Source organism: Struthio camelus, chromosome 14 (assembly GCF_040807025.1).
Source record: "Struthio camelus isolate bStrCam1 chromosome 14, bStrCam1.hap1, whole genome shotgun sequence".
NCBI classification, from domain to species: domain Eukaryota; kingdom Metazoa; phylum Chordata; class Aves; order Struthioniformes; family Struthionidae; genus Struthio; species Struthio camelus.
Window position 1 is genome coordinate 23,141,414 of NC_090955.1, and position 22,837 is coordinate 23,164,250.

General features: G+C 54.8%; 3 protein-coding genes and 1 long non-coding RNA gene across 22 annotated transcripts in view; 1 reads left to right on the forward strand and 3 right to left on the reverse strand.

Annotated features, from left to right (window-relative positions):
* Positions 1–2,523: 2,523 nt before the first annotated feature.
* On the reverse strand, positions 2,524–4,260 carry LOC138061007 (PHD finger protein 7-like). Its single transcript, XM_068907516.1, has 5 exons — positions 4,225–4,260; positions 3,930–4,092; positions 3,734–3,840; positions 3,079–3,503; positions 2,524–2,876 (listed from the first exon to the last, which is right to left on the reverse strand). The coding sequence occupies exons 2-5, from the start codon at positions 4,014–4,016 to the stop codon at positions 2,524–2,526; spliced, it is 972 nt and encodes a 323-aa protein (XP_068763617.1). The 5' UTR covers positions 4,017–4,092; positions 4,225–4,260.
* A 1,204-nt stretch (positions 4,261–5,464) lies between these two features.
* LOC138061008 (PHD finger protein 7-like) lies at positions 5,465–8,535 on the forward strand. Its single transcript, XM_068907517.1, has 10 exons — positions 5,465–5,483; positions 5,765–5,887; positions 6,052–6,143; positions 6,232–6,333; positions 6,630–6,754; positions 6,887–7,049; positions 7,139–7,245; positions 7,476–7,589; positions 7,782–7,900; positions 8,097–8,535. Exons 1-10 carry the CDS (start codon positions 5,465–5,467, stop codon positions 8,447–8,449), a joined length of 1,317 nt encoding a protein of 438 aa, XP_068763618.1. The 3' UTR covers positions 8,450–8,535.
* Positions 8,536–13,235: 4,700 nt separating this feature from the next.
* On the reverse strand, positions 13,236–13,993 carry LOC138060983 (uncharacterized). The gene is made up of 3 exons (XR_011134522.1): positions 13,877–13,993; positions 13,456–13,580; positions 13,236–13,323 (listed from the first exon to the last, which is right to left on the reverse strand). It is a non-coding gene; the product is annotated as an uncharacterized lncRNA (long non-coding RNA).
* Positions 13,994–15,147: 1,154 nt separating this feature from the next.
* The window catches only part of PBRM1 (polybromo 1), a 67,724-nt gene continuing 60,034 nt past the window's right edge, over positions 15,148–22,837 (reverse strand). For 14 of the 19 annotated variants that reach the window (XM_068906796.1, XM_068906792.1, XM_068906801.1 and 11 more), the window contains 4 exons: positions 22,135–22,290; positions 19,609–19,679; positions 18,740–18,956; positions 15,148–18,382 (listed from right to left, as the gene is read on the reverse strand). In XM_068906796.1, coding sequence (XP_068762897.1) covers positions 18,210–18,382; positions 18,740–18,956; positions 19,609–19,679; positions 22,135–22,290 — 617 coding nt within the window. In that variant the 3' untranslated portion in view covers positions 15,148–18,209. The remainder of the gene's footprint in view (positions 18,383–18,739; positions 18,957–19,608; positions 19,680–22,134; positions 22,291–22,837) is intronic. The other 5 variants (XM_068906803.1, XM_068906805.1, XM_068906804.1 and 2 more) reach the window with 2 other exon arrangements.

A 22,837-nucleotide genomic window follows, 5' to 3' on the forward strand; every position in this document is an offset into this window, starting at 1 on the left:
GTCTGGAGCTCCCAGGAACCTGGGCTCCAGCCTGTGCCCCTATGGCGCTGCGCCCTGCAGACAGCCTTGGCCGAGTGACAGCTCTGTGAGCAGGCTGAGGGTCACAAGAGGTGCCTTTCTCTTGCTGAGAAGCCAGGAGGCCTCTGGTGCCTTGAGCACCGAGGGTTCCCTGTGCTGCAGGGGCCGACGTCTTTGCTTTGGTCCCTCAGGATGAGGCAGCTTGGCTGAGCCCGCAGGTGGAATGAGCCCCTGTGTAAGGGAGGGGCGAGTCTCTTCCGCCTGCCTCTCCCGGCCCCTCCCCAACCAGCCGTGCCCCCGGCGTCCCGGCCCTTCCACACTGGCCTCCAGCCCGGACGGAGGGCTCCAGCCAAGCCTCGAGCCTTCTGCGCAGACGTGCTGTTGGAGGAGGACCCTGCTTCTGCAGCACGGGCTGGTAAGGGCAAGAAGGGCGGCCCCTCTGCCAGGCCCGAGCTGTTGCCCTGGCTGGCGCTCCTGCAGACCGCTGTCTCTGGAGCAGGCCTGGAGGACTGTGGCCCGCCCGCCAGCAGCCTCTACTGTTTCCCTCCGGGTGCCTTTTGAAGGGCACCATGTAGCGATTGCCGTGGGTGAGTGGGGAGCCGGTCTTGGTGCGGGCGGGCTCTCGGGGGGCGTGTCAGTGCTGGCGGGGGTGTGGAGGGGAGGTGGAAGACGCTGCGAGATGCGCAAGGGAGGGGCCTGGGGTGCTCTTGGGGCTCGAGCGCCAGGCCGTGCCCTCGCTGGGGAGGGAAAGTCCTCCTGCTCTTGGGCCGGTGCGCCTGGGCTGGGGAATGGCGTTGCTTCTTCGCTGTGCTGATCTTGTTCCTTCACCGTCCCCATAACTGGCAAGCGCCACCCGGGCATGAAGCCCTTCAGGCACAGACCTCGGCCCCGCTTACGGCGAGGTCAGGCAGCTCAAAGCCGTAGGGCTGGCCTCTGCCGATATCCCTTAAAGGGAAGGCTCGTGCCATGCATGGGCGCTCCTTACAGCGCTGCCATGCCGAGGCTCCAGAGCAACGAGCCGCACTTCTCCAAGGGCGCTGGCCTGCTCCTCGCTGACGGGCTCAGCGGGCCTGAGGAGCTGCCAAAGGGGCTCAGGAAGAGCCTGCCTTCTCCCCAACAGCAAGGGGATGCGTTCTGCACCCTCTCAAAGCCCTTCTCGGGGGGATGCAGGAGGACCCTTTGGTTAGCGCACACAGCCTTGCCTCTTTTCTGCTGCTGGGAAGCCTCGATAACTACTACTGCAACGATTTGAAATGCCTGCAATTGTATGAACTAAACAACTGCACAGAACAGAGTCTCATCGTATTTGCATAGATGAGCCGGCAGAGGCAGAAGCAAAGGAATTCAATCGCTTATCATGAGTCAAATAAGCAGTGACTGTTTAGCGTGTAAGACCAAAACACATGTTGCCCAAAGGGCAGTGCTAAGATTAAGAGAGTGCCTGAATTTCCCTGTGTTCTGGTATCCCCGTTTTGGAACAGATATCTCCAACTTCATGTGCAAACCTCCCCATTTCTTTGCCTCTGCTGTATAGAGACTTGGGTTTCCGTGCCACGTAGCCGAGGTAAAAAGGCCTCTGTAGTCTCCAGAAATGTTTTCCGTGCCTTGCTATTTTTCCTTGAAATAATTCATCCTTAATGTTCACAGAGTCTCTAACAAGAGACGAGAGCACTGGCTAAAGTTGTGAGCGCGCCTCTAGGGCTGCTTTTCCACGTGTCAGCGTTCCCTGGGGGTTCTTTGCCTGCGGCCAGGCAGGGCCCCTGAGGAAGGTTTCAGTGCGCGGGGCGATCTCCCTGCAGCACCCCAGCAAAGCGTTCCTCTGCCCAGAGCCTCCTGCCAGCGCCCGGCCTGAGAGCGCCGCGGGGAGAGCTCCCCCTGCTCCAACCGCTGGGCCCTGCTGCCCGACGTGTGCTTGAGGCCCCCAGGTGTGCGCACAGCCCTGCTGGGGGACCAGGGGCCCTGGGGGAGAGTGGACAGGGTCTTCCTGTGCTGCGTCGCCACAGCCTGGATGTGGGACGCCCGTTAACCCTGGACTCGGGCTGAGAGCGGCCTGCTGGGCCACAGATGCCCCACAGGATCCATCCAAGCACATGTGGCCAGGAGAGCCCAGGTTTCACGGCCAAAAGGCCAGGGTGCTGCCCGGGCACCCGCTCACCAGCAATGTGAACTGCTCCCGTCATGCCAAGGAAGTCTAGGAGTCCCCTGGCTCCTCAGCTGCCAGCAACTGCCCTTCGCTCCGGCTCAGCCCACCCGGCCTCCCGAGGCCAGCAAGGCCAGAGGCACGTGGCCAAGCCGCTCGCCACGTCTGCGGAAGGTCTTGCCAACGTGCGCAGAGAACACGGCCCCACCGCTCCCCTCCCCAGAACCAGCCCCCGAGAAAGGCAGGAAGCCAAGAAAAGTGGGATCTGCCAGGGCAGTTGAGATGAGGGGGCAGTTTTATTCTCCTGGGGGCAGGACATGGGTGCCAGTGCTTGGGGCCGGCACACGGCTCGTCCCGTGCGGGGCTCAGGGCCGGCTGTAGGGATGTCGCGGCCGGCGGAAGAGGCGGGAGCGTCGTGGCCGTCGCTCTGGCCCTGGCCGGCCCGCCTGGGGGCTGCTCTCGGCAGCCGGGCAGCTCAAAGACGGCCCCGCTTCGGCCTCGGCCTGGTTCTCGGTGCTGGAGCTCGCCAGGTCGGATCTGGAGCTGGAGCCGGAGGTGGTAACGGAGCTGGAGGAGGCCGGCGATTCAGCCTGGCTGCTGGTGCTGGAAGTGGCCAGCTCTGATTCGGAGCCGGAGGCTGCCGCGGAGCTGGACGCCGCCGCCGATCCTGGGCGGCTCGTGGTGCTGGGGCTGGCCGGCTCTGGCTGCGCCCTGGGGGCTGTGAGGGGAGGCGGGAAGGTCAGCAGCACGGCCGCAAGGCCCCGGGGCCGGCGAGGCCGGAGCGGTGCCCCCAGCCCTCCCGCGGGCACAGAGGCTCTGCCAGCCCTGCCCTGAGCACCCGCTGCCAGGCCTTGCCCGGCCCCGGCCCCAGCCCCAGCCCCAGCCCCAGCCCCGGGCCACCTGGCTGCTTTGCCTCTTACCGGGGCCCAGGCCGGCACACGCGTCGCATTCCCAGGCCTCTGCGGCCGTCCGTAGGGCCGAGCAGCGTCGGTGGGTCCCTTTGGAGGCGCAGGAGGAGCACAGCAGCAGCTCCCACGGCCTGGGGAAGCAAAGGGGTCGGTGCTTGTGGCAGCCGGGGCTGGCGGCGAGGCCAGGAAGGCAAAAGCACGGACGGCAAAGGCAGCGCAGCGAGGCAGCGCCCGGCCCAGCTCTTGCGCTCAGCGCCTGCTCCCGGCGTGACGGCAGCTGCTGCCGCGCCGCCACCTGCCACGTTGCTGCTTTGCTCACGTACCCGCTCTCCTCCGCCTGCTCCCTGCCTCGCCGGTAGAGGCACCGGCCGGCGTCGCACCGGCTGTGCCTCTCGTACAGCTCATCAAAGTGGCCGTCCTCCTCCCAGGTGGGCAGCCTGCAGGAGAAGGGAGGCAAAGTCGGGAGGCTGCCCTGTGCCGCGCGCTGGGCACGTGCAGGACGCCCCCGCTCTCCCGGCCCCCCGCCCCGCTTCCAGCTCCGTGGGGAAGCCGGGGCCCGGCCAGCAGGAGCCCTGCGGGCCAGCACCGCCTCGGGAGCCCTTGGCCCCGCACAGCCCTTGTGCCCTCCTGTCCCGGGAGCCCGGCCCAAGGGCAGCAGGAAACCTACCTGAACGGGACCATGATCCCCATTTTCAACATTTCTGCCAGAAATTTCCTTTTGTTCTGGCATTGCGGGCAGCGGAAGCAGGCCCTGCCGGCGCTGAACGCCTGCCCCTGTGGGAGAGACAGCAGCAGCGTTAGCAGGGCGCTGCTGCTGGGCCCGGGCCGGGCCGGGCCCGCAGGGCGAGGGAAGGGCCTCCTACCTGGACGCAGGCCCGGTGGAACCAGGCCCCTTGGCACACGGGGCACACCATGGTGCCGAAGGAGAGCTGGTCCTCCAGCTGCTCCATGCAGATGATGCAGGGCGTTTCTCCATCCGGAGACACCTGCACCGTCTGCTGGGGGCGATGGTCCGAGCAGAAGGACCTGGGGACACACGGACGAGAGGGGCACGGTCAGGGAGCGCTCAGGCCTTCCACAGTGCCGGGCAGGGGGGCAAAGGGGGCACCAAGGAGCCCTCCGCAGCCCGGCTCCAGCTCCGGCTCCGGCAGCCCTTACTTGTACTCCCGGAAAAACTGCGTGACGCAGCCGTTCTCCGAGGCGCACGGGAGATGGAAGCTGTGGCTGCAGCCCTCCTGCTGGCACGCGATGGCGGCTCCCCGCTCGCCGCAAACAAAGCAGCTCTGCAGAGAGCACAGCAGCCCCCGTCAGCGACGGGCCCTGGGCCTCCACGGCCAGCCCCACGCCCCCACCAAAGGCCCAGGCACCTGGGCCCTGCTGCCTCCCGGCCCGCAGAGCCACCTCCCGCGCGAGGCTGCTGCCGGCACGGCAGCCGCCAGGAGCTCCCGGCAGCAGGAGCCTTGCCCAGAAGTGCTCGGAGACACCGGCGTGCCTTTCCCGCGCCGCAGGCTGAGCTCTGCCGAGCCTCTCCGCGCACAAACCTCCCCGGCCCCGGCCCCGGCCCCGGCCCCGGCCAGGTCCTGACCTTCTGGGCTGCGCTCTTTATTGTCCGCCTGATATCTGCGGGCAAGAACCCGCAGATTCCTTCCTGGTCCGTGCCGCGCTGCAGCAGCCCGCTGGCCAGATACTGAAAAGCAGAGGAGCGCAGGAGCTCAGCGGGGAGCTCGGAGGCAGCGCGGCGGGGGGACGCCGGGGCAGCACCCGGGGCAGCTCACCAGGCAGCACTCGTGGACGCACAGCCCTTTGGCACGGTGCGTCGGCCCGCAGATGTTCGCGCTGACGTCCGCTCGCCGACACAGCATGCACGCTGCGGGGGAGAGAGCAGGCGTGCCCAGCGGTGAGCGCCGCGCCCGGGCCGAGGCAAGCGTCCCCGCGAGACTCCCCGAGGCCCTGCTCGGCCCCGGCCTTGCCGGGTGACCGCGCCAGGCCGCGGAGCGCAGCGAGCTGTGGGGACGGGCACGACGCCCTCACCCTTCTCGCTCGAGTCCGGCGCCTTCCTCTTCATCGTGAGCGCAGGGGTGGTCGATGGAGCACTCTGGAGAGCCCGGCCACAGCCGCGCCGGGGTTTCTCTTCCAGCCGCTGCTCTGACGCCCCTGCGGGAGAAGCGCGTCCCCAGTGAGCGTGCGGCGCGGGACCCCCGAGCGGCGAGGCAAGGCCACCCACTGCCCCCCGGGAGCCCGGCACCAGCCCCTGCCTCCCCCGCCCTCACCTCCCCAAGCTGTGTGGAGGTGCTGCCTGCGCACTGGGGCCCTGCCGGGCCGCGCGGCTCTTTATCCGCGGCCCGGGCGGCCATGTCACAGAGCGCCGCTGTGACACAGCCCTCGTGAGGCGGTCGCCATGTCACAGAGGACAGCAGGTAGCCGGCAGCGCTCATGCCCATGTTTGGCCCGCCAGCTCACCCCGCATCGGGAGCCGTGTCACAGCGGCGCTCTGTGACATGGCCGCCCGGGCCGCGGATAAAGAGCCGCGCGGCCCGGCAGGGCCCCAGTGCGCAGGCAGCACCTCCACACAGCTTGGGGAGGTGAGGGCGGGGGAGGCAGGGGCTGGTGCCGGGCTCCCGGGGGGCAGTGGGTGGCCTTGCCTCGCCGCTCGGGGGTCCCGCGCCGCACGCTCACTGGGGACGCGCTTCTCCCGCAGGGGCGTCAGAGCAGCGGCTGGAAGAGAAACCCCGGCGCGGCTGTGGCCGGGCTCTCCAGAGTGCTCCATTGACCACCCCTGCGCTCATGATGAAGAGGAAGGCGCCGGACTCGAGCGAGAAGGGTGAGGGCGTCGTGCCCGTCCCCACAGCTCGCTGCGCTCCGCGGCCTGGCGCGGTCACCCGGCAAGGCCGGGGCCAAGCAGGGCCTCGGGGAGTCTCGCGGGGACGCTTGCCTCGGCCCGGGCGCGGCGCTCACCGCTGGGCACGCCTGCTCTCTCCCCCGCAGCGTGCATGCTGTGTCGGCGAGCGGACGTCAGCGCGAACATCTGCGGGCCGACGCACCGTGCCAAAGGGCTGTGCGTCCACGAGTGCTGCCTGGTGAGCTGCCCCGGGTGCTGCCCCGGCGTCTCCCCGCCGCGCTGCCTCCGAGCTCCCCGCTGAGCTCCTGCGCTCCTCTGCTTTTCAGTATCTGGCCAGCGGGCTGCTGCAGCGCGGCACGGACCAGGAAGGAATCTGCGGGTTCTTGCCCGCAGATATCAGGCGGACAATAAAGAGCGCAGCCCAGAAGGTCAGGACCTGGCCGGGGCCGGGGCCGGGGCCGGGGAGGTTTGTGCGCGGAGAGGCTCGGCAGAGCTCAGCCTGCGGCGCGGGAAAGGCACGCCGGTGTCTCCGAGCACTTCTGGGCAAGGCTCCTGCTGCCGGGAGCTCCTGGCGGCTGCCGCGCCGGCAGCAGCCTCGCGCGGGAGGTGGCTCTGCGGGCCGGGAGGCAGCAGGGCCCAGGTGCCTGGGCCTTTGGTGGGGGCGTGGGGCTGGCCGTGGAGGCCCAGGGCCCGTCGCTGACGGGGGCTGCTGTGCTCTCTGCAGAGCTGCTTTGTTTGCGGCGAGCGGGGAGCCGCCATCGCGTGCCAGCAGGAGGGCTGCAGCCGCAGCTTCCATCTCCCGTGCGCCTCGGAGAACGGCTGCGTCACGCAGTTTTTCCGGGAGTACAAGTAAGGGCTGCCGGAGCCGGAGCTGGAGCCGGGCTGCGGAGGGCTCCTTGGTGCCCCCTTTGCCCCCCTGCCCGGCACTGTGGAAGGCCTGAGCGCTCCCTGACCGTGCCCCTCTCGTCCGTGTGTCCCCAGGTCCTTCTGCTCGGACCATCGCCCCCAGCAGACGGTGCAGGTGTCTCCGGATGGAGAAACGCCCTGCATCATCTGCATGGAGCAGCTGGAGGACCAGCTCTCCTTCGGCACCATGGTGTGCCCCGTGTGCCAAGGGGCCTGGTTCCACCGGGCCTGCGTCCAGGTAGGAGGCCCTTCCCTCGCCCTGCGGGCCCGGCCCGGCCCGGGCCCAGCAGCAGCGCCCTGCTAACGCTGCTGCTGTCTCTCCCACAGGGGCAGGCGTTCAGCGCCGGCAGGGCCTGCTTCCGCTGCCCGCAATGCCAGAACAAAAGGAAATTTCTGGCAGAAATGTTGAAAATGGGGATCATGGTCCCGTTCAGGTAGGTTTCCTGCTGCCCTTGGGCCGGGCTCCCGGGACAGGAGGGCACAAGGGCTGTGCGGGGCCAAGGGCTCCCGAGGCGGTGCTGGCCCGCAGGGCTCCTGCTGGCCGGGCCCCGGCTTCCCCACGGAGCTGGAAGCGGGGCGGGGGGCCGGGAGAGCGGGGGCGTCCTGCACGTGCCCAGCGCGCGGCACAGGGCAGCCTCCCGACTTTGCCTCCCTTCTCCTGCAGGCTGCCCACCTGGGAGGAGGACGGCCACTTTGACGAGCTGTACGAGAGGCACAGCCGGTGCGACGCCGGCCGGTGCCTCTACCGGCGAGGCAGGGAGCAGGCGGAGGAGAGCGGGTACGTGAGCAAAGCAGCAACGTGGCAGGTGGCGGCGCGGCAGCAGCTGCCGTCACGCCGGGAGCAGGCGCTGAGCGCAAGAGCTGGGCCGGGCGCTGCCTCGCTGCGCTGCCTTTGCCGTCCGTGCTTTTGCCTTCCTGGCCTCGCCGCCAGCCCCGGCTGCCACAAGCACCGACCCCTTTGCTTCCCCAGGCCGTGGGAGCTGCTGCTGTGCTCCTCCTGCGCCTCCAAAGGGACCCACCGACGCTGCTCGGCCCTACGGACGGCCGCAGAGGCCTGGGAATGCGACGCGTGTGCCGGCCTGGGCCCCGGTAAGAGGCAAAGCAGCCAGGTGGCCCGGGGCTGGGGCTGGGGCTGGGGCCAGGGCCGGGCAAGGCCTGGCAGCGGGTGCTCAGGGCAGGGCTGGCAGAGCCTCTGTGCCCGCGGGAGGGCTGGGGGCACCGCTCCGGCCTCGCCGGCCCCGGGGCCTTGCGGCCGTGCTGCTGACCTTCCCGCCTCCCCTCACAGCCCCCAGGGCGCAGCCAGAGCCGGCCGGCCCCAGCACCACGAGCCGCCCAGGATCGGCGGCGGCGTCCAGCTCCGCGGCAGCCTCCGGCTCCGAATCAGAGCTGGCCACTTCCAGCACCAGCAGCCAGGCTGAATCGCCGGCCTCCTCCAGCTCCGTTACCACCTCCGGCTCCAGCTCCAGATCCGACCTGGCGAGCTCCAGCACCGAGAACCAGGCCGAGGCCGAAGCGGGGCCGTCTTTGAGCTGCCCGGCTGCCGAGAGCAGCCCCCAGGCAGGCCGGCCAGGGCCAGAGCGACGGCCACGACGCTCCCGCCTCTTCCGCCGGCCGCGACATCCCTACAGCCGGCCCTGAGCCCCGCACGGGACGAGCCGTGTGCCGGCCCCAAGCACTGGCACCCATGTCCTGCCCCCAGGAGAATAAAACTGCCCCCTCATCTCAACTGCCCTGGCAGATCCCACTTTTCTTGGCTTCCTGCCTTTCTCGGGGGCTGGTTCTGGGGAGGGGAGCGGTGGGGCCGTGTTCTCTGCGCACGTTGGCAAGACCTTCCGCAGACGTGGCGAGCGGCTTGGCCACGTGCCTCTGGCCTTGCTGGCCTCGGGAGGCCGGGTGGGCTGAGCCGGAGCGAAGGGCAGTTGCTGGCAGCTGAGGAGCCAGGGGACTCCTAGACTTCCTTGGCATGACGGGAGCAGTTCACATTGCTGGTGAGCGGGTGCCCGGGCAGCACCCTGGCCTTTTGGCCGTGAAACCTGGGCTCTCCTGGCCACATGTGCTTGGATGGATCCTGTGGGGCATCTCTGGCCCAGCAGGCCGCTCTCAGCCCGAGTCCAGGGTTAACGGGCGTCCCACATCCAGGCTGTGGCGACGCAGCACAGGAAGACCCTGTCCACTCTCCCCCAGGGCCCCTGGTCCCCCAGCAGGGCTGTGCGCACACCTGGGGGCCTCAAGCACACGTCGGGCAGCAGGGCCCAGCGGTTGGAGCAGGGGGAGCTCTCCCCGCGGCGCTCTCAGGCCGGGCGCTGGCAGGAGGCTCTGGGCAGAGGAACGCTTTGCTGGGGTGCTGCAGGGAGATCGCCCCGCGCACTGAAACCTTCCTCAGGGGCCCTGCCTGGCCGCAGGCAAAGAACCCCCAGGGAACGCTGACACGTGGAAAAGCAGCCCTAGAGGCGCGCTCACAACTTTAGCCAGTGCTCTCGTCTCTTGTTAGAGACTCTGTGAACATTAAGGATGAATTATTTCAAGGAAAAATAGCAAGGCACGGAAAACATTTCTGGAGACTACAGAGGCCTTTTTACCTCGGCTATGTGGCACGGAAACCCAAGTCTCTATACAGCAGAGGCAAAGAAACGGGGAGGTTGGTACATGAATGTTTGTACACAGGGAAATTCAGGCACTCTCTTAATCTTAGCACTGCTCTTTGGGCAACATGCGTCTTTGGTCTTGCACGCTAAACAGTCACTGCTTATTTGACTTATGGTAAGAGATTGAATTCCTTTGCTTCTGCCTCTGCCGGCTCATCTATGCAAATACGATGAGACTCTGTTCTGTGCAGTTGTTTAGTTCATACAATTGCAGGCAGCGTATAGAAAACGGTCCACACTTCAGCTATGCATTGGCGGAGCTCAGGAAACATCCCTTTGGAGGAGCCAGTTAGGGAAAGCTATTGGACTTGGGCGCTCTTCCTCCAAGACGCTAACTAGCGTGGCTGTGCCCAGGTCCTTGGAATGCACCTAGCACCTCTGCGGGGACTGTAACCCACAGCCTGGTTCCCTTCCCGCGACAAGAGAGCTAGGTACAAAAATGTCTGTCTGTGACTGTGGCCCTACCTGGCCGACAGTCCAGAAATGGCCCTGGCTCTTCACATTGATCAAAACAGCCCGACAACTTGCCTGAAGTGAACAAGAAGGTATTTTCAGTGGAAGAGACTTGCACAAGCATCTGAGTAAACAACGCTCACTGTCATCATCTTATACACTGAGCAGTCCCATCCTGCTCCAAGGGAAAGACTCTTCCAAAGTTTAGCAAGCAGCCAGGAAGGATGGGGAAGACACTAGCCTTCCCTTGACAGCCTTCTCTTTGAAGGCCTACCATCACGTCTTCTGAATAAAACACAAGCGGGAAGTGTAGAGCAGAGGCTGTTGACCCTATGAAATGTGTGCTGTACCAGGGCTAGTTACGGCGCTGCTGAGGGAGCTGGTTCGTCTCTGGGTCTCTGGGGGTCTTTGGCAACCATGCTGGAACACAAGCTTTGGCCCAGATGCTGGTGCAGGGCCCAGTGTTAAGCAGCCCAGGCTGCAGCCTCAGGAGGGTTCCCCAGGCAGCAGGAACGCACCTCCCTCTCCCCCGCCCCCGCCTTCTTTTTCTTAATCAAGACATCACTTCAACCGGGTAAAATCAGCCTGCCCTCTATCAGTACGGCTAGAGTTCTGGCCTCTGCATTGGCACAAAAGCCCTACGGAACAGCTCCTAGGTTCCCCCGGCCTTCTCCGGGGGGAGAGTGGTTCCCTGCCGATACTAATGCGCCAACTCGCAGACTCCATCGCGATCTACCAGGTAGGCCGTCGGAGCACGTGCCCTAAGATCTCCTGCACTTCGCCAAAGAGCAGAGGGCTGTTCAAATGGCACAGCGACCCCGCAGGATTTGCTTCACGCTCTTGCCACCGGTCCACTTTGGTTCAGCCTCCGAGCTCTCCCACCAACTTCCACAGAGCTCTTTAGCAGCCACTCTGCAAGGAAACCTTTTCTCCTTCCCACACTTGGCAAACTTCTCAGGGAAACATTCTTCCAAACGTGTACCGCTGAAGATGACTCTGCCCCGAATGAGCTCTTTCGTTAACAGAAACTGACACAGAGTGTTCTAATTCCGAGCAAATCCAACAGTCAAAACAGAAGTCAATTTATCCAGGCAGGGCACTATTGTATCAACTCATGTGTTTCTTGTGCACAATTAAATCCACATACATCGACATGTAAATAACACCTACTTGGTTGAGTTGGAGGAGGAGAAAAATGAAGCAGGGGTTCACAGTCCTCCTGAACCTTTGTTCTGCTGCGGCTAGTTTGCAGTTTCACGAGGGCTACGTTGTCTTCACGTGCCCTGGCGAGCCAGGGCACCTGCTGTGCGCGACGCCAGGCCCCAGGAAAGCTCAGGGTCCCTCGGGCTTCACATCAGCTGAAGGCTCCCGCTTGGTGCCTCGGTGGCGGCACAAAACTGCCAGCACGAGGCAGGGCAGCCTGTTTTGGGCAGCAGAGCATCAGCGCTCTCAAGCGCGGAGAGGCGCTTTGCCACGCGCAGCAAACGAATACTGGGGCTGCAAAAGGAAAAAGCCGGAGAGAAAATTAAAAGGGGGCATCTTGGCTCTTACAACGTGTTTTTTGCACGGCCCTTTCCGCAGCCATTCAGAAATGAGCTCGTGACTTGGTAGCTTTCAAAACTGGAAATGCAGCCGTTAAAAGGCAAGTCTCCGTGGTTTGCCCTGCAAGCCGCTGGGGGCCCGCTGGCCTTGGCCTGTTTGGAGCTGGCTGCTCCGGCAGCAGGACAAGAGCACGTTTGCACAAGCGCCTGCCCGGCGAGGCCGCATCCCGCCCGAGGTCGGTGCGCCCAGGCGGGGGCCAGCCCCTGGCTACCAGTGCCGTCGTGGTGCAGCCCCATGCATGTGCGCACCCAGCTCGGCAGGCGGCAGCGGGTTCGGCCCGAGTTGGGCTGAAGGTGCGAGGTTAAGCGGCGGCGCTTGGGACCAGTCTCCGTAAGGACTGCGTAAGCCCCGAAGTGACCTGCGTGAGAAGGAAAGGCTTGTGCGATCGTAGGATTTATCCAGCGAGGTCTTGCAAAAGCAGCAGCATCCTGGACATTGTTCGCACCAGTGCCTTCACTTTCTCCGACGTATCAAATTTTGCACCCACGTGTGAGAAATGGGATCTCGCACGGATATGCGTGAGACCGTTTAACTTGATAGGAGTTATTTCAGGAACTAAAGGACCACTTGCTCTGAGAGTTGAACTGAGTGATGACTGAGACAACCAGCGTCTCCTGCCTAAGTAGTTTGAGGGGCAAACCCCAGAAGATGACTTCTTTAAGCTAAATCACATCCATGGCAGTAGAGCAATAAACATTTACAAGCTGGCCTTGAATAAACGGAGGCTGGAAATTACAAGATGGTTTCTTCTTGGACCAGCTGAGTTTCAAGGGTTTTGAGGTGCTGATCACGTGCAATCATCAGGCTGCTGCTGTTCTGCAGGACAGGGTGGGCCACTCAGTCACAGGTATGCCAAAACAGGAGGTCATTTCTGCCTTCCTCAGCTGAAGCATTCGCTTTCTGCTGGGTTGGGTGGCTACTGAACCCCTTCTGAGCTAATTCAAATCCTTAACCTGGCAGAAAACCGACTAGCAAAAACTTGGAGCTGGAGAGTCAAGACTGGACACAAAGGCAAACTCAGTTTCTGTATGGCAGGAAACATCCCTTACTTTTCTTCTGAAGGAACGTGATTTGCCATCTCTGCCCCCCTTCTTGTCTGGAGTCTCTGAACAACTGCACCTGCAGCCATCGGAGCTTCTCGGGCGGAGTGCGGTTTAGGAGTGAAACACCAGGGCTCTTCTTGGCAATTTGTGAAGCAGCATTATCGCTTGTTTTGGAGCTGGAACAACCTAGGTGTGCCCCAGAGTTATCTGGGCATACAACGTTAAGTGTCAGAGAGCAGATTAAAGGTCGGGAAGTTTTACTGTCCAGGTTTTGTTAAACTCTTGGTTTAGTTTCTCCTCTCCAAAGTCTATTCCAACTATATGAATCTCAGGTGCCTCTCAGAGAGGGATACACCCCAAGCCATCAAACTGAATGGGCCATCGAAGAGTGGCACAGGCTCAACTGTCTTGCTTATTTCCATATGAAATTCTCCTTTTTTTTATGTTCTACCAGTGATAGTACTCATGTCAAGTTTTTTTTGCTTTCTTGTTGACTCCTCCCTGCTGCAGCATAATCCACTGGCTTACTATTTTATCTCCATATTGGCCTGTACTATTTCTGCTGGGTACCCAGAGCATTGCAGTGGAGATGCTGCCAGGAAACTCCTCTCTCCAATGAGACAGAGATGCCCGCTTTTTGGTAGAGCTCAAATATGTTCTCAGCACAATCCAGAAGTTGGGAAATAACTTGGGAAATAAAGGTACAGTGGTTTCTCCATCCGGAGACACCTGCACCGTCTGCTGGGGGCGATGGTCCGAGCAGAAGGACCTGGGGACACACGGACGAGAGGGGCACGGTCAGGGAGCGCTCAGGCCTTCCACAGTGCCGGGCAGGGGGGCAAAGGGGGCACCAAGGAGCCCTCCGCAGCCCGGCTCCAGCTCCGGCTCCGGCAGCCCTTACTTGTACTCCCGGAAAAACTGCGTGACGCAGCCGTTCTCCGAGGCGCACGGGAGATGGAAGCTGCGGCTGCAGCCCTCCTGCTGGCACGCGATGGCGGCTCCCCGCTCGCCGCAAACAAAGCAGCTCTGCAGAGAGCACAGCAGCCCCCGTCAGCGACGGGCCCTGGGCCTCCACGGCCAGCCCCACGCCCCCACCAAAGGCCCAGGCACCTGGGCCCTGCTGCCTCCCGGCCCGCAGAGCCACCTCCCGCGCGAGGCTGCTGCCGGCGCGGCAGCCGCCAGGAGCTCCCGGCAGCAGGAGCCTTGCCCAGAAGTGCTCGGAGACACCGGCGTGCCTTTCCCGCGCCGCAGGCTGAGCTCTGCCGAGCCTCTCCGCGCACAAACCTCCCCGGCCCCGGCCCCGGCCCCGGCCAGGTCCTGACCTTCTGGGCTGCGCTCTTTATTGTCCGCCTGATATCTGCGGGCAAGAACCCGCAGATTCCTTCCTGGTCCGTGCCGCGCTGCAGCAGCCCGCTGGCCAGATACTGAAAAGCAGAGGAGCGCAGGAGCTCAGCGGGGAGCTCGGAGGCAGCGCGGCAGGGGGAAGCCCCCAGGGGGGCTCAGCAGGCAATAACCTACATGTCCAGACTTCTGCACTGGATTTATGGTCCCTCCCAGAGCAGGAAGGACTGAAGAGAGGGGCCCACAGTGTCCCCATGGATTGATAGAAATCTCTTTACAAAGGAACACTGCAACTGCTTTCTTTTTTTTTCTGTATATCAAGCTCCAATTAGACTTCCTGGAAAATGCAGTAAGCTAAACGATTACGAAGTTTTTTAGTGATCAGAGTATTTTGCATATATCAACGGATCAGCTCTCATTTCTTACTTGATGTTCCAAACATTCAGGCACTCTCAAGCACCCCTTGAGCTTGGTGCATCTGCCGCTGCGAGAGCGAGCTAAGCACGCCTACGAAGCATCTTCAGCACCTCAGACTGAGCAAGCAAAACAGGAAGGACAATTTGAACCGAGTACTTTGCTCTGTGCAACTTCCTCAAATGTTAGAAAGCTGGAAGTTTCGTAAAGTTGGTGGACTGCTTGAGGGGCAGTTTACCCTCTTGGTCCAATATATGTTAAATTAAATGTAACGCTATCTGTTCTAGCTGCTTAAATGCCTCTTTGTAAATCATTATGTCAGAAGCACCTAGACACTCAAGATGACTTTAGCTAGTAAAACTAAAGAAAATGTCTATCCTGGTTTTTAATTTTATTGGGTAAAAGATGCTTTTTGCATATTAGTGTTTTAATTGCCTTTATTATCCAGCTACATAAAAGACAATCCTGAGCCAGGTTAGCTTCCAATGTGAAATTAAGGCTTGCTGTTTATTTTCAGTCAATGTAGAGACAAACAGGACTGTCTGAATTTTATAATCTGTACTGGGCATTTTTCAAATGCACCAAATAGTTTTCAAGGTTTACTGTTCATGCTGCTTATGGCTCAATTTTCACCCGTGTTTTTCAGCATCGCTCCTCTTCTCGCCACCTACCAGGCATGTCGTGCAATACACAGGACAGCACCGAAGTTCGTTTCCGTACGTTCTTTACCCACACACGTGCACGCGCACACCAAGAACCTGACAAAATCCAGATCCGCAATAGCCAGGATTACTTGAAACGAAACCCTGACAACAAAAGTCTTGATGGGACACTCAAACCTGGTTAATCCAAAACACTTTGCAAACTATTTTTATTCAAATTAAAAAGACTCAGGTAAACAAACTGATGGTACATACATGTTATAAACCTGGTTATCAGCTTAACTTTCGGGCGAACAAGATTTAAGGAAAAGCCAAGCATGGATTAACCAGGTCCAAAAACATGCCGAAAAAGATCACCAACAACGTTTTGATTTTTTACACAAACAGTAAATCTTCTCACAGAAGGGAAGGACTGAGAAAGTGAAACAAATAATAAGTGGTCTCCAACTGGTTTATGAAAATACCGGTCCTAGATTAACCTATTTTCCACTCTCACAGAAATCAATCATTTCCCATACGTACTTTTATTGTAATATGAAAGTTTCATTTATGCCAATACAATGAACAGCAGTGGAAAAGAAACGAGGGCTTCAAATACCCAGAGAGAGAGAGAGAGAGAGAGAGAGAGAGAGAGAGAGAGAGAGAGAGAGAGAGAGAGAGAGAGAGAGAGAAAGACAGCTAGACAGACATGTCTCTTTTTTTTTAAACCAGAGTCAGAAAAAAAGCTTCTTTTGCTGGTCTTGAATTCTAGACTGTAGCCATTATATCCTAAATTTTACTGCAATCAACTGAAATGCCTCCAATACACAGAGACATGATTTTGAAATAAATAAACAATGCTTAAAATAATTGATTAGGGCCAGCCCAGCGGCTTAGTGGTAGTGCTCTGCACTGCCTTACGGGAGAACCCAGGTTTCACTCGCACTTCCAATCTCTTGCCCCTGGGCCGGAAAGAGCAGCGAAAGCAGAGCCCCAGCTACTCCGGCGGGAGAGAGCCAGTGCTGCAAGTTTGCTCATCACTGACCTTCAGATAAATTAACAATTTCAGTTCTACAGGCTCCAAAGGGAGTCCCATCCAGTCCTCAAAAGAAAATAAATAAAACAATAACTTAACTAAAATTCATCCCAGGTTCTTTGGTGTAATTTTCGTTAATGTTGAGAAATAAAAGAGAATCCGGTGGCATTAGTACAATCCATGATGGTTCCAAATACTCAAAAACTAGGATTCGCTGCTTGATTCAGTTCAATGTCCCATCTTTGCGGCCAAATATTGCAAAGCCTATGGTAATTCAAACACTCTCTAAGACGATGCTGCATATGGGGGATGTCTAAGACTGTTCAGTTTCTACTTTATTAAATAAACTTGGTAATTTACAAAGGCCAGTGAAGAATTCCTGTACCACAGGTGCATTACTTGGAGAGTTCAAAATTGTAATTTCCCTATTGGAGGCTTCCAAGCTCCACTTCCTTCGCATCCATTGCACATCTGACCTAAACTGTCCTTAAGTGCCTACTTGTAATTATAGGGTTTTCCACGCAATGACTGGAAGGTTGGAGTGGCAGAGGAAGAGGAATTAGCCAGTATATTTAAATAACAGTTTACACTTGCACGTGTCACTTCCCTCAACAGCATAAATTACATCACTGAAACAGAACCCAAGGTATCCAGTATTTGAATAGAAATATTTAACCTTCTGCCAAATGTACTCAAATAAAAATTTTTTGTACCAGTATTCTTTAAAACACATTTCCACATGATGAGCATTTCGAGCAGTCAGATGAAAGCATATCAGTAAATTAGTGCTTTCTTTTGGACTGAGTTGCAGTGACAACGTTCCTGCCAACAAACGGTTCAAATTAATATTGCTTTCCCAGATATCGAATGAAATAAAAACTATTCATTCTTTTTCTACAGTGAAGTACGATGAAAGCCTTTAAACAAATAGCTTTACAGTCCAAAAGGTTGGTTGGTTATGAGGACAGGGAAGTCCTTAGCAGAAGACAGTCACAACCTTGAAATTTGGCAAGAAGATTCCATACATACCTTACTAATTAAAAAAAAGAACACCAACCAAACAAAAAAAAAAACCAAAACACCACACCACCATAACACACTCTGAAGGCTGCAATGCAAGTTCTCTTATTTCTCCAACCTACTAGCTATGCTGAATTTACACATACAGCAGTATTTTGTTAAAGCTAGATTTACGCATCAAATTTCTCCCCATCTGCCCTGCAAAACTTTCATTAAGGTGAATCAATACACTCAAGGAAAGCATACAAAGATATCTTGCAATGCCTAATCATTAACAGAATACATGTGAATTTAAAAACATCGCACTCCTTCACAAACAAAACAACTCAACTTCCCTTCTCTAACTTACCTTCCAAGACCTGAACCGATTCAAAGCTCTGCACGACTCCTACAAACGCACATATAATCGCTTGGGGAATAAGCTTTCCGTTCCCACTGCTAGGCGTTAGGCACATCACAGAACCCCCAAAGCAGGTCACAGTAGATAGAACACTTCACCTTTCAAGGGCATGCAAAGCACATGTATTCTGTTACTAATTTAGGATCATAATGGCCTTGGCTACACAATTAAATAACTGGACAGGATTGGACACAATTAGCAGTCAAGACACCCTTGTCCCGTCCACACCAGCACTTTCATGATCACTGTGGTCCATTCAGCAGCCTCAGTATTGACTTAACATTTGATTTTTCCTAGCATCAATGCACCCCTTACCTTTAGCTTCATTTCAAGAAATCCTCCCTGTTCACATCCAAGTGAGATTTCTGCTGGACGTGGCTAGCACACACAAGCACATGTACACACATTCTTCTAAGATGTAAACTATGACTAACTTCACATTCCATTGTACCAATTTGCAAATACTTTTTGTTTTCTTTTTTCTTTTATATAAAAATGATGGCATCAGATTCTCAGCAATAAAATATAAGAAAGATGAATCCTTGACTACACTTAACCAATTATGAAATCGCCTTTCAAACAAAGGAAACATATGCAAAAATCTGTGTATTTGATAAAGTCAACTTAATATAACAAAAAGTGAAATATGCTTATTAAAAGTGTCCTTATATAAAAATGGTCTTGCAATGTACAGTAAAATGCAATACAAATTATTGTTGGTTATCTCTCCCCACCCAGTAACTAAAACAGCTATTGTTCCACAAAACTCCTTATATGCCGGTATCAAAGAAGCAATTATGCAATTAAACATTTTCTATGTTGTATGCCTGACGGATGTTAAGGGTGTCTCGTAGCATCAAGTCTCGAAGACGCCATAATGCATCGGCCATGGTGGTATGAGCCCCTTTACTTTTCAACCAGTGTGAAGGGAGACGGCTCTCCTGTTCTTTCGATAAGTGGACATCTCGTCTTCGTGCTGGAAGGTTAAGAAACACGGCCCAGTTATCTACTGACTTTACTAAATCTGTCCTGCCTCTGATATTTACCACAATTACTAGAAAAAGGGGAATATAATTCTACAGTATTTCTATTACCCTCCAGTCTCTGAATCTGAGCTCATACAAGTGATTCTTAGATTTCTATACCATCAATAGAATTGGCCTGCTAGCATGCATATTCCCAGTACGTTTGATTTGTTTTTAAACGACTGCTTGCATGAATACATTTTATTAAGCAAGCAGCAGATTCATTTAACACGTTCCATAAGAGCTAATCTATTAACGTGTACAAAGAACTGTGCTCTGTTAGGAAACATCAGAGTAGAAAGCCTTACCTGCAAGGGTCTGGTCCCACTTGCTAATACTATTCGATTCAGCACTAAGCCCCTCAATATATTTCAGATAGGCCTCCGAATGAAGAAGCCTCTGTGTCTTTGGTGGAGGGGAGACGAACATTGGAGTCGTGGGCTGCTGCATAACTGGCTGCGCTGCTGGGCTCTGACCGGGATACGGAGGGGGTGCCTGTTGTCCCGGCGGGCCAAGGATTCCTATCTGCAATGGCAAAGTTGTAGAGAGAACACATTTTGGGGAACAGCAGGGAAGCTGGTTCACATCCACGCATCCCTATGGAAGGACCTGACCCAACAAAGTGCAGCACAAACACTACAACTCAATCTCCATCCCTGTCCAGCAGCGACAGGGGAAGCTGCTCTCTTGATTCACTGTCAGAACATCCTCATACATTGGAGCTTTAAAACAGGTCATGACCAAAGGTGTCTGCATCAAAGCATGCAAAACCTAAATTATCAGCAGTTTAACGGTGTGTTGAATTGACTCACATTCATTTAATAGGAGGAGGAAGGGTTAAAAAAAAAAAAAAAAAAAGAAAAGAAAGAAAAGAAAGAAAAAGAAAAGAGAACACTCTGGCTTACACTGCAGAAGACGTTCATACAACTGGAACCTAATTAGTCCAGTAACAATTCATCCAAGAAATATAGAGATATTTTACCCTCAGAGGATATGTCTATGCTCCTTGGATGAATTTGTGTACAAAATGTACACAGAGGTATTCAGGACCACGTACATTTTGTTTATGCTCTTCCTGGGGAAAGGCCACGTGCATCCCAACATATCTTAACCGAGATGCTGTCTAAATACTAATTCAGAGTCTTACGGCCTCATAAATCATGCCAAAATGACTTACCTGTTGTCCAAATGGACTTGCTCCTGGTGCTGGAGTGCCTACCATGGGAGATACATTTTGGCCTATAACACCTATATTCCAAAACACAAAAAAAAATTAGTCTCATTTCACAGCAGTGGCAAATACCGCTTTGTCTTTTTGAACAGCAATGATGCCAAAGCATAATTTTTTTACTGTTCTTTTAAGCAGCTGTACCGCATTCAAATACCCCCTTTTCCCCCAGTAGAAACCACTTTAAAAGTTTCTGGATGGGAAAAAAAAAAAAAAAAGACAATATGACAACTAGCCAACACTGATATGTAGCCTGTTGAATTCATTTAACTAAAGAAATGAAAATAGAAGTCATTTCTGGTTTTCTTTTTTTTCCATATTATTTAGTTATTCCCTAACTAAATCTTTCAGTTTAGAATATACAACTCCAGCTGGACAGAATCTCCCTGGAATCAAAAAAAATCTAGCAATTTATCAACATTTCAACATTTTGCTGCGTTCAAGTCTATAAAATGCATTCATTGCAGGAGGAAAGCCAAGCCATTGCAAAAAGTCTGTTATATATCTATCTCGCTAACACAAAAAGCAACTTATAACTTTAAGCTTAAAGAGTATTCTTTATGAGACAAATGAATATTTGGAGTAAGTTTCAAAAACAAAAAGCGTTAGTTTTATTCAAACATATTTCCCTGCAAGTCTAAAAACAAAAATTTACAAAGCTAAATGAGAGAGTCATGCAGTTCCAGATATTTTACATGTAGATGCTTGGGTCTGAACAAACGAGAGTTACTTTCGCTGCTTTTCTTTCTGTTTGTGCCACTTGTCAAAACCAGATATCATTTATTTGAAGAGCTGAAAATTAAATTCGATCTTCCTAAGGGTTTATTTTGCATGCAGTTTTCTACTTCAGCAATCAGAAGATGCGTCACTGCATTTTGTATACTGGAGCATATAATGAACGAATTCCCAGTTTATGGCAACCCCTGTTTTAAATGCATCTGTACTAACAGAAAGTCAGGAGCGGGGAAGAACGTAAATAATATAAGTAGTGTGCCATGGCAAGGATCTTTTCTTGGTACAAAGCAGAGAGGTTTGGAGGGGAGGCATCCTCACCTTTCCCAGCATCAGAGCATGGCTTTACCTTCAGCTTGCTCAGCCCTACTCAACACTACTTCGCCTGTGGTCCTGCAAGCCCTCCGCTCCCAGGCATCACTTTTTCTCTCATCTGTATCCTCTCAGTTTTAAACATCATACACGTGGCCTGTTTCTCCAGTTGGAAAAATAAACAATAAACTCTGCAAAGAAATGCATCGTCCTGGGATCGCCTTGACAAACACTTACATGCTGCTGTTGTGTGCTTAAGTATCATTGCCTTGGCGAGTCAGAGGTGGACTCGGACACACACGGCTGTTTCCCTATTCCCGCTACATGACATTACGCGAACCTTACGCACCAGTGAAGGTGCAAGTAGCATACCTAACACTGATGAACTTTAAAAAAACAAAACAAAACAAAATCCAAGCAAACAAACAATCAATTTGCATACAAAGACCTAACAGAGCTTCTGATAAACATAGTTGCAAATGAGGCAGGAGGAGGCAAACAAGATGCCACTTTTTGTCTACAGATTAACAGTTTAACTGCTGAATATATAGGATGCACTTCTTCTAAGTAGTCACGTGAGCTATCAGAGGTTAAAAAAAAAAAATCAAAATAATCAGCAGAAAACAGGATGATATGGCAGACAACCATTTTTCCCCCGTAACGGGGACATGTTAGTGACATTAACACTGAAAAAATGCTAACGAACTGTCACAGTGTTCGTTCAGCTCACCACCCAGCAAAAGTGTGGCAAGAAAATATCAAACGAGCACCACTATCAAAAACCAATGCAAAATTTGGCCGTGATAATATACTGCGTTCACCTTACCCCCACGTTTCCGATTACTGCTCTATCGAAAAGGTTCAACCCGAATGCTATTTTATAATAATGTATTAATATATTAGTACAAATCAGAACGTCCATCTTATTTAAAGATCCTCCATTTTGATCATCTACCAGTGGCCAAGAGGTCTGAAATGACTGGGTTCATTTAAGTGCAGCCTGAACACTGAAAAATAGTAACATACTGAAAAAAGATTTCAGTAAGGAACGGGAAGAGTCTTCCTTTAAAAAGGAGGGAGTGGAAGGATGCTCTTCAGGTGACCTAAGGATACGAATAGACTCATTTCAGCCTTTCAGGCCTCTGATAAACTCAAGGAGAGTTATCAGGTTTTTGGCTGGAGCAGCATCATAGTTCCTCAGCAACTTTCTGCCGCTGGTCTGCTGCACATGCTGTGCCGGCAATGCTCGTGGTGTGCGTGTACCTTATATATTCAGCAGTACGTCATGTGTGTTGCAGCTACACAAACCTGTAACGGTCAGAAATGATCAAACAAGCTACGACCAAACCAAGCTGCAGAGAACAACAACCACTGGTTAAATGGCGAATACATGAACATGAAATAAGGAGCGAATGAGGATGACGTTCTTACCGGGTGGTGGGATGCCTGGGATGCCTGGCATACCTGGCGGAAGTTGGTGGGGTGGGGGCACCCCTGGGTGAAGTGGCTGCATGCTGCCCATGCTAACAATGCCATCAACTGGGCCCTGCAAAGGTGGCAGCACCGCTGGATAGCCACTTATCATGCCTTGAAGGACACAACAAATTTCAAACATGCATCAATAACATGCAATATGATCTACACAGTAAGACATGCACTACCCACAAAAAGGCACCTTTAGTACAGCAGGACGATACTACAATTAGTGTCTCGCAAAAATGAACAAAAATTAAAAATAATAAAGTTATAAATATGAAACACTGTACTTCTGATGAATTAGTATTTAGCGTATTTGTACGGTCCTCGTGGGGCAGAAACGCTGAATATTCAGACATGTTAACACAAGGAATAAATTCAGCCACAATTAAATGTTACTAATGCAAGCAATTTTAATACAGCCTAAAGCTCTGCCATCTGCATACAAATTATGAATACAACACTAACTACACAAGTTTCATGTACAGCCCTGCTTTGTAGGATAGCTCTGACAAAACCTGACTGGAAAAACACAACTATGCATTTTTCTGCAATGGATACGCAAAATGAGCATATAAAGAGCCTACAACAGCATTCACATACTTAAATCTAAAGGCAGTGATATGCGGGATTTTTATTAAGCCATGTCCCGTATAAA

Coding starts and splice junctions, on each gene's coding strand:
- LOC138061007 (XM_068907516.1), bottom strand. CDS start 4,016: ATGGAGCAGCTGGAGGACCAGCTCTCCTTCGGCACCATGGTGTGCCCC. Junction 3,504..3,733: donor GGGATCATGGTCCCGTTCAG/GTAGGTTTCCTG, acceptor CTTCTCCTGCAG/GCTGCCCACCTGGGAGGAGG. Junction 2,877..3,078: donor GTGTGCCGGCCTGGGCCCCG/GTAAGAGGCAAA, acceptor CTCCCCTCACAG/CCCCCAGGGCGCAGCCAGAG.
- LOC138061008 (XM_068907517.1), top strand. Junction 6,144..6,231: donor GCGTCCACGAGTGCTGCCTG/GTGAGCTGCCCC, acceptor TCTGCTTTTCAG/TATCTGGCCAGCGGGCTGCT. Junction 7,246..7,475: donor GGGATCATGGTCCCGTTCAG/GTAGGTTTCCTG, acceptor CTTCTCCTGCAG/GCTGCCCACCTGGGAGGAGG.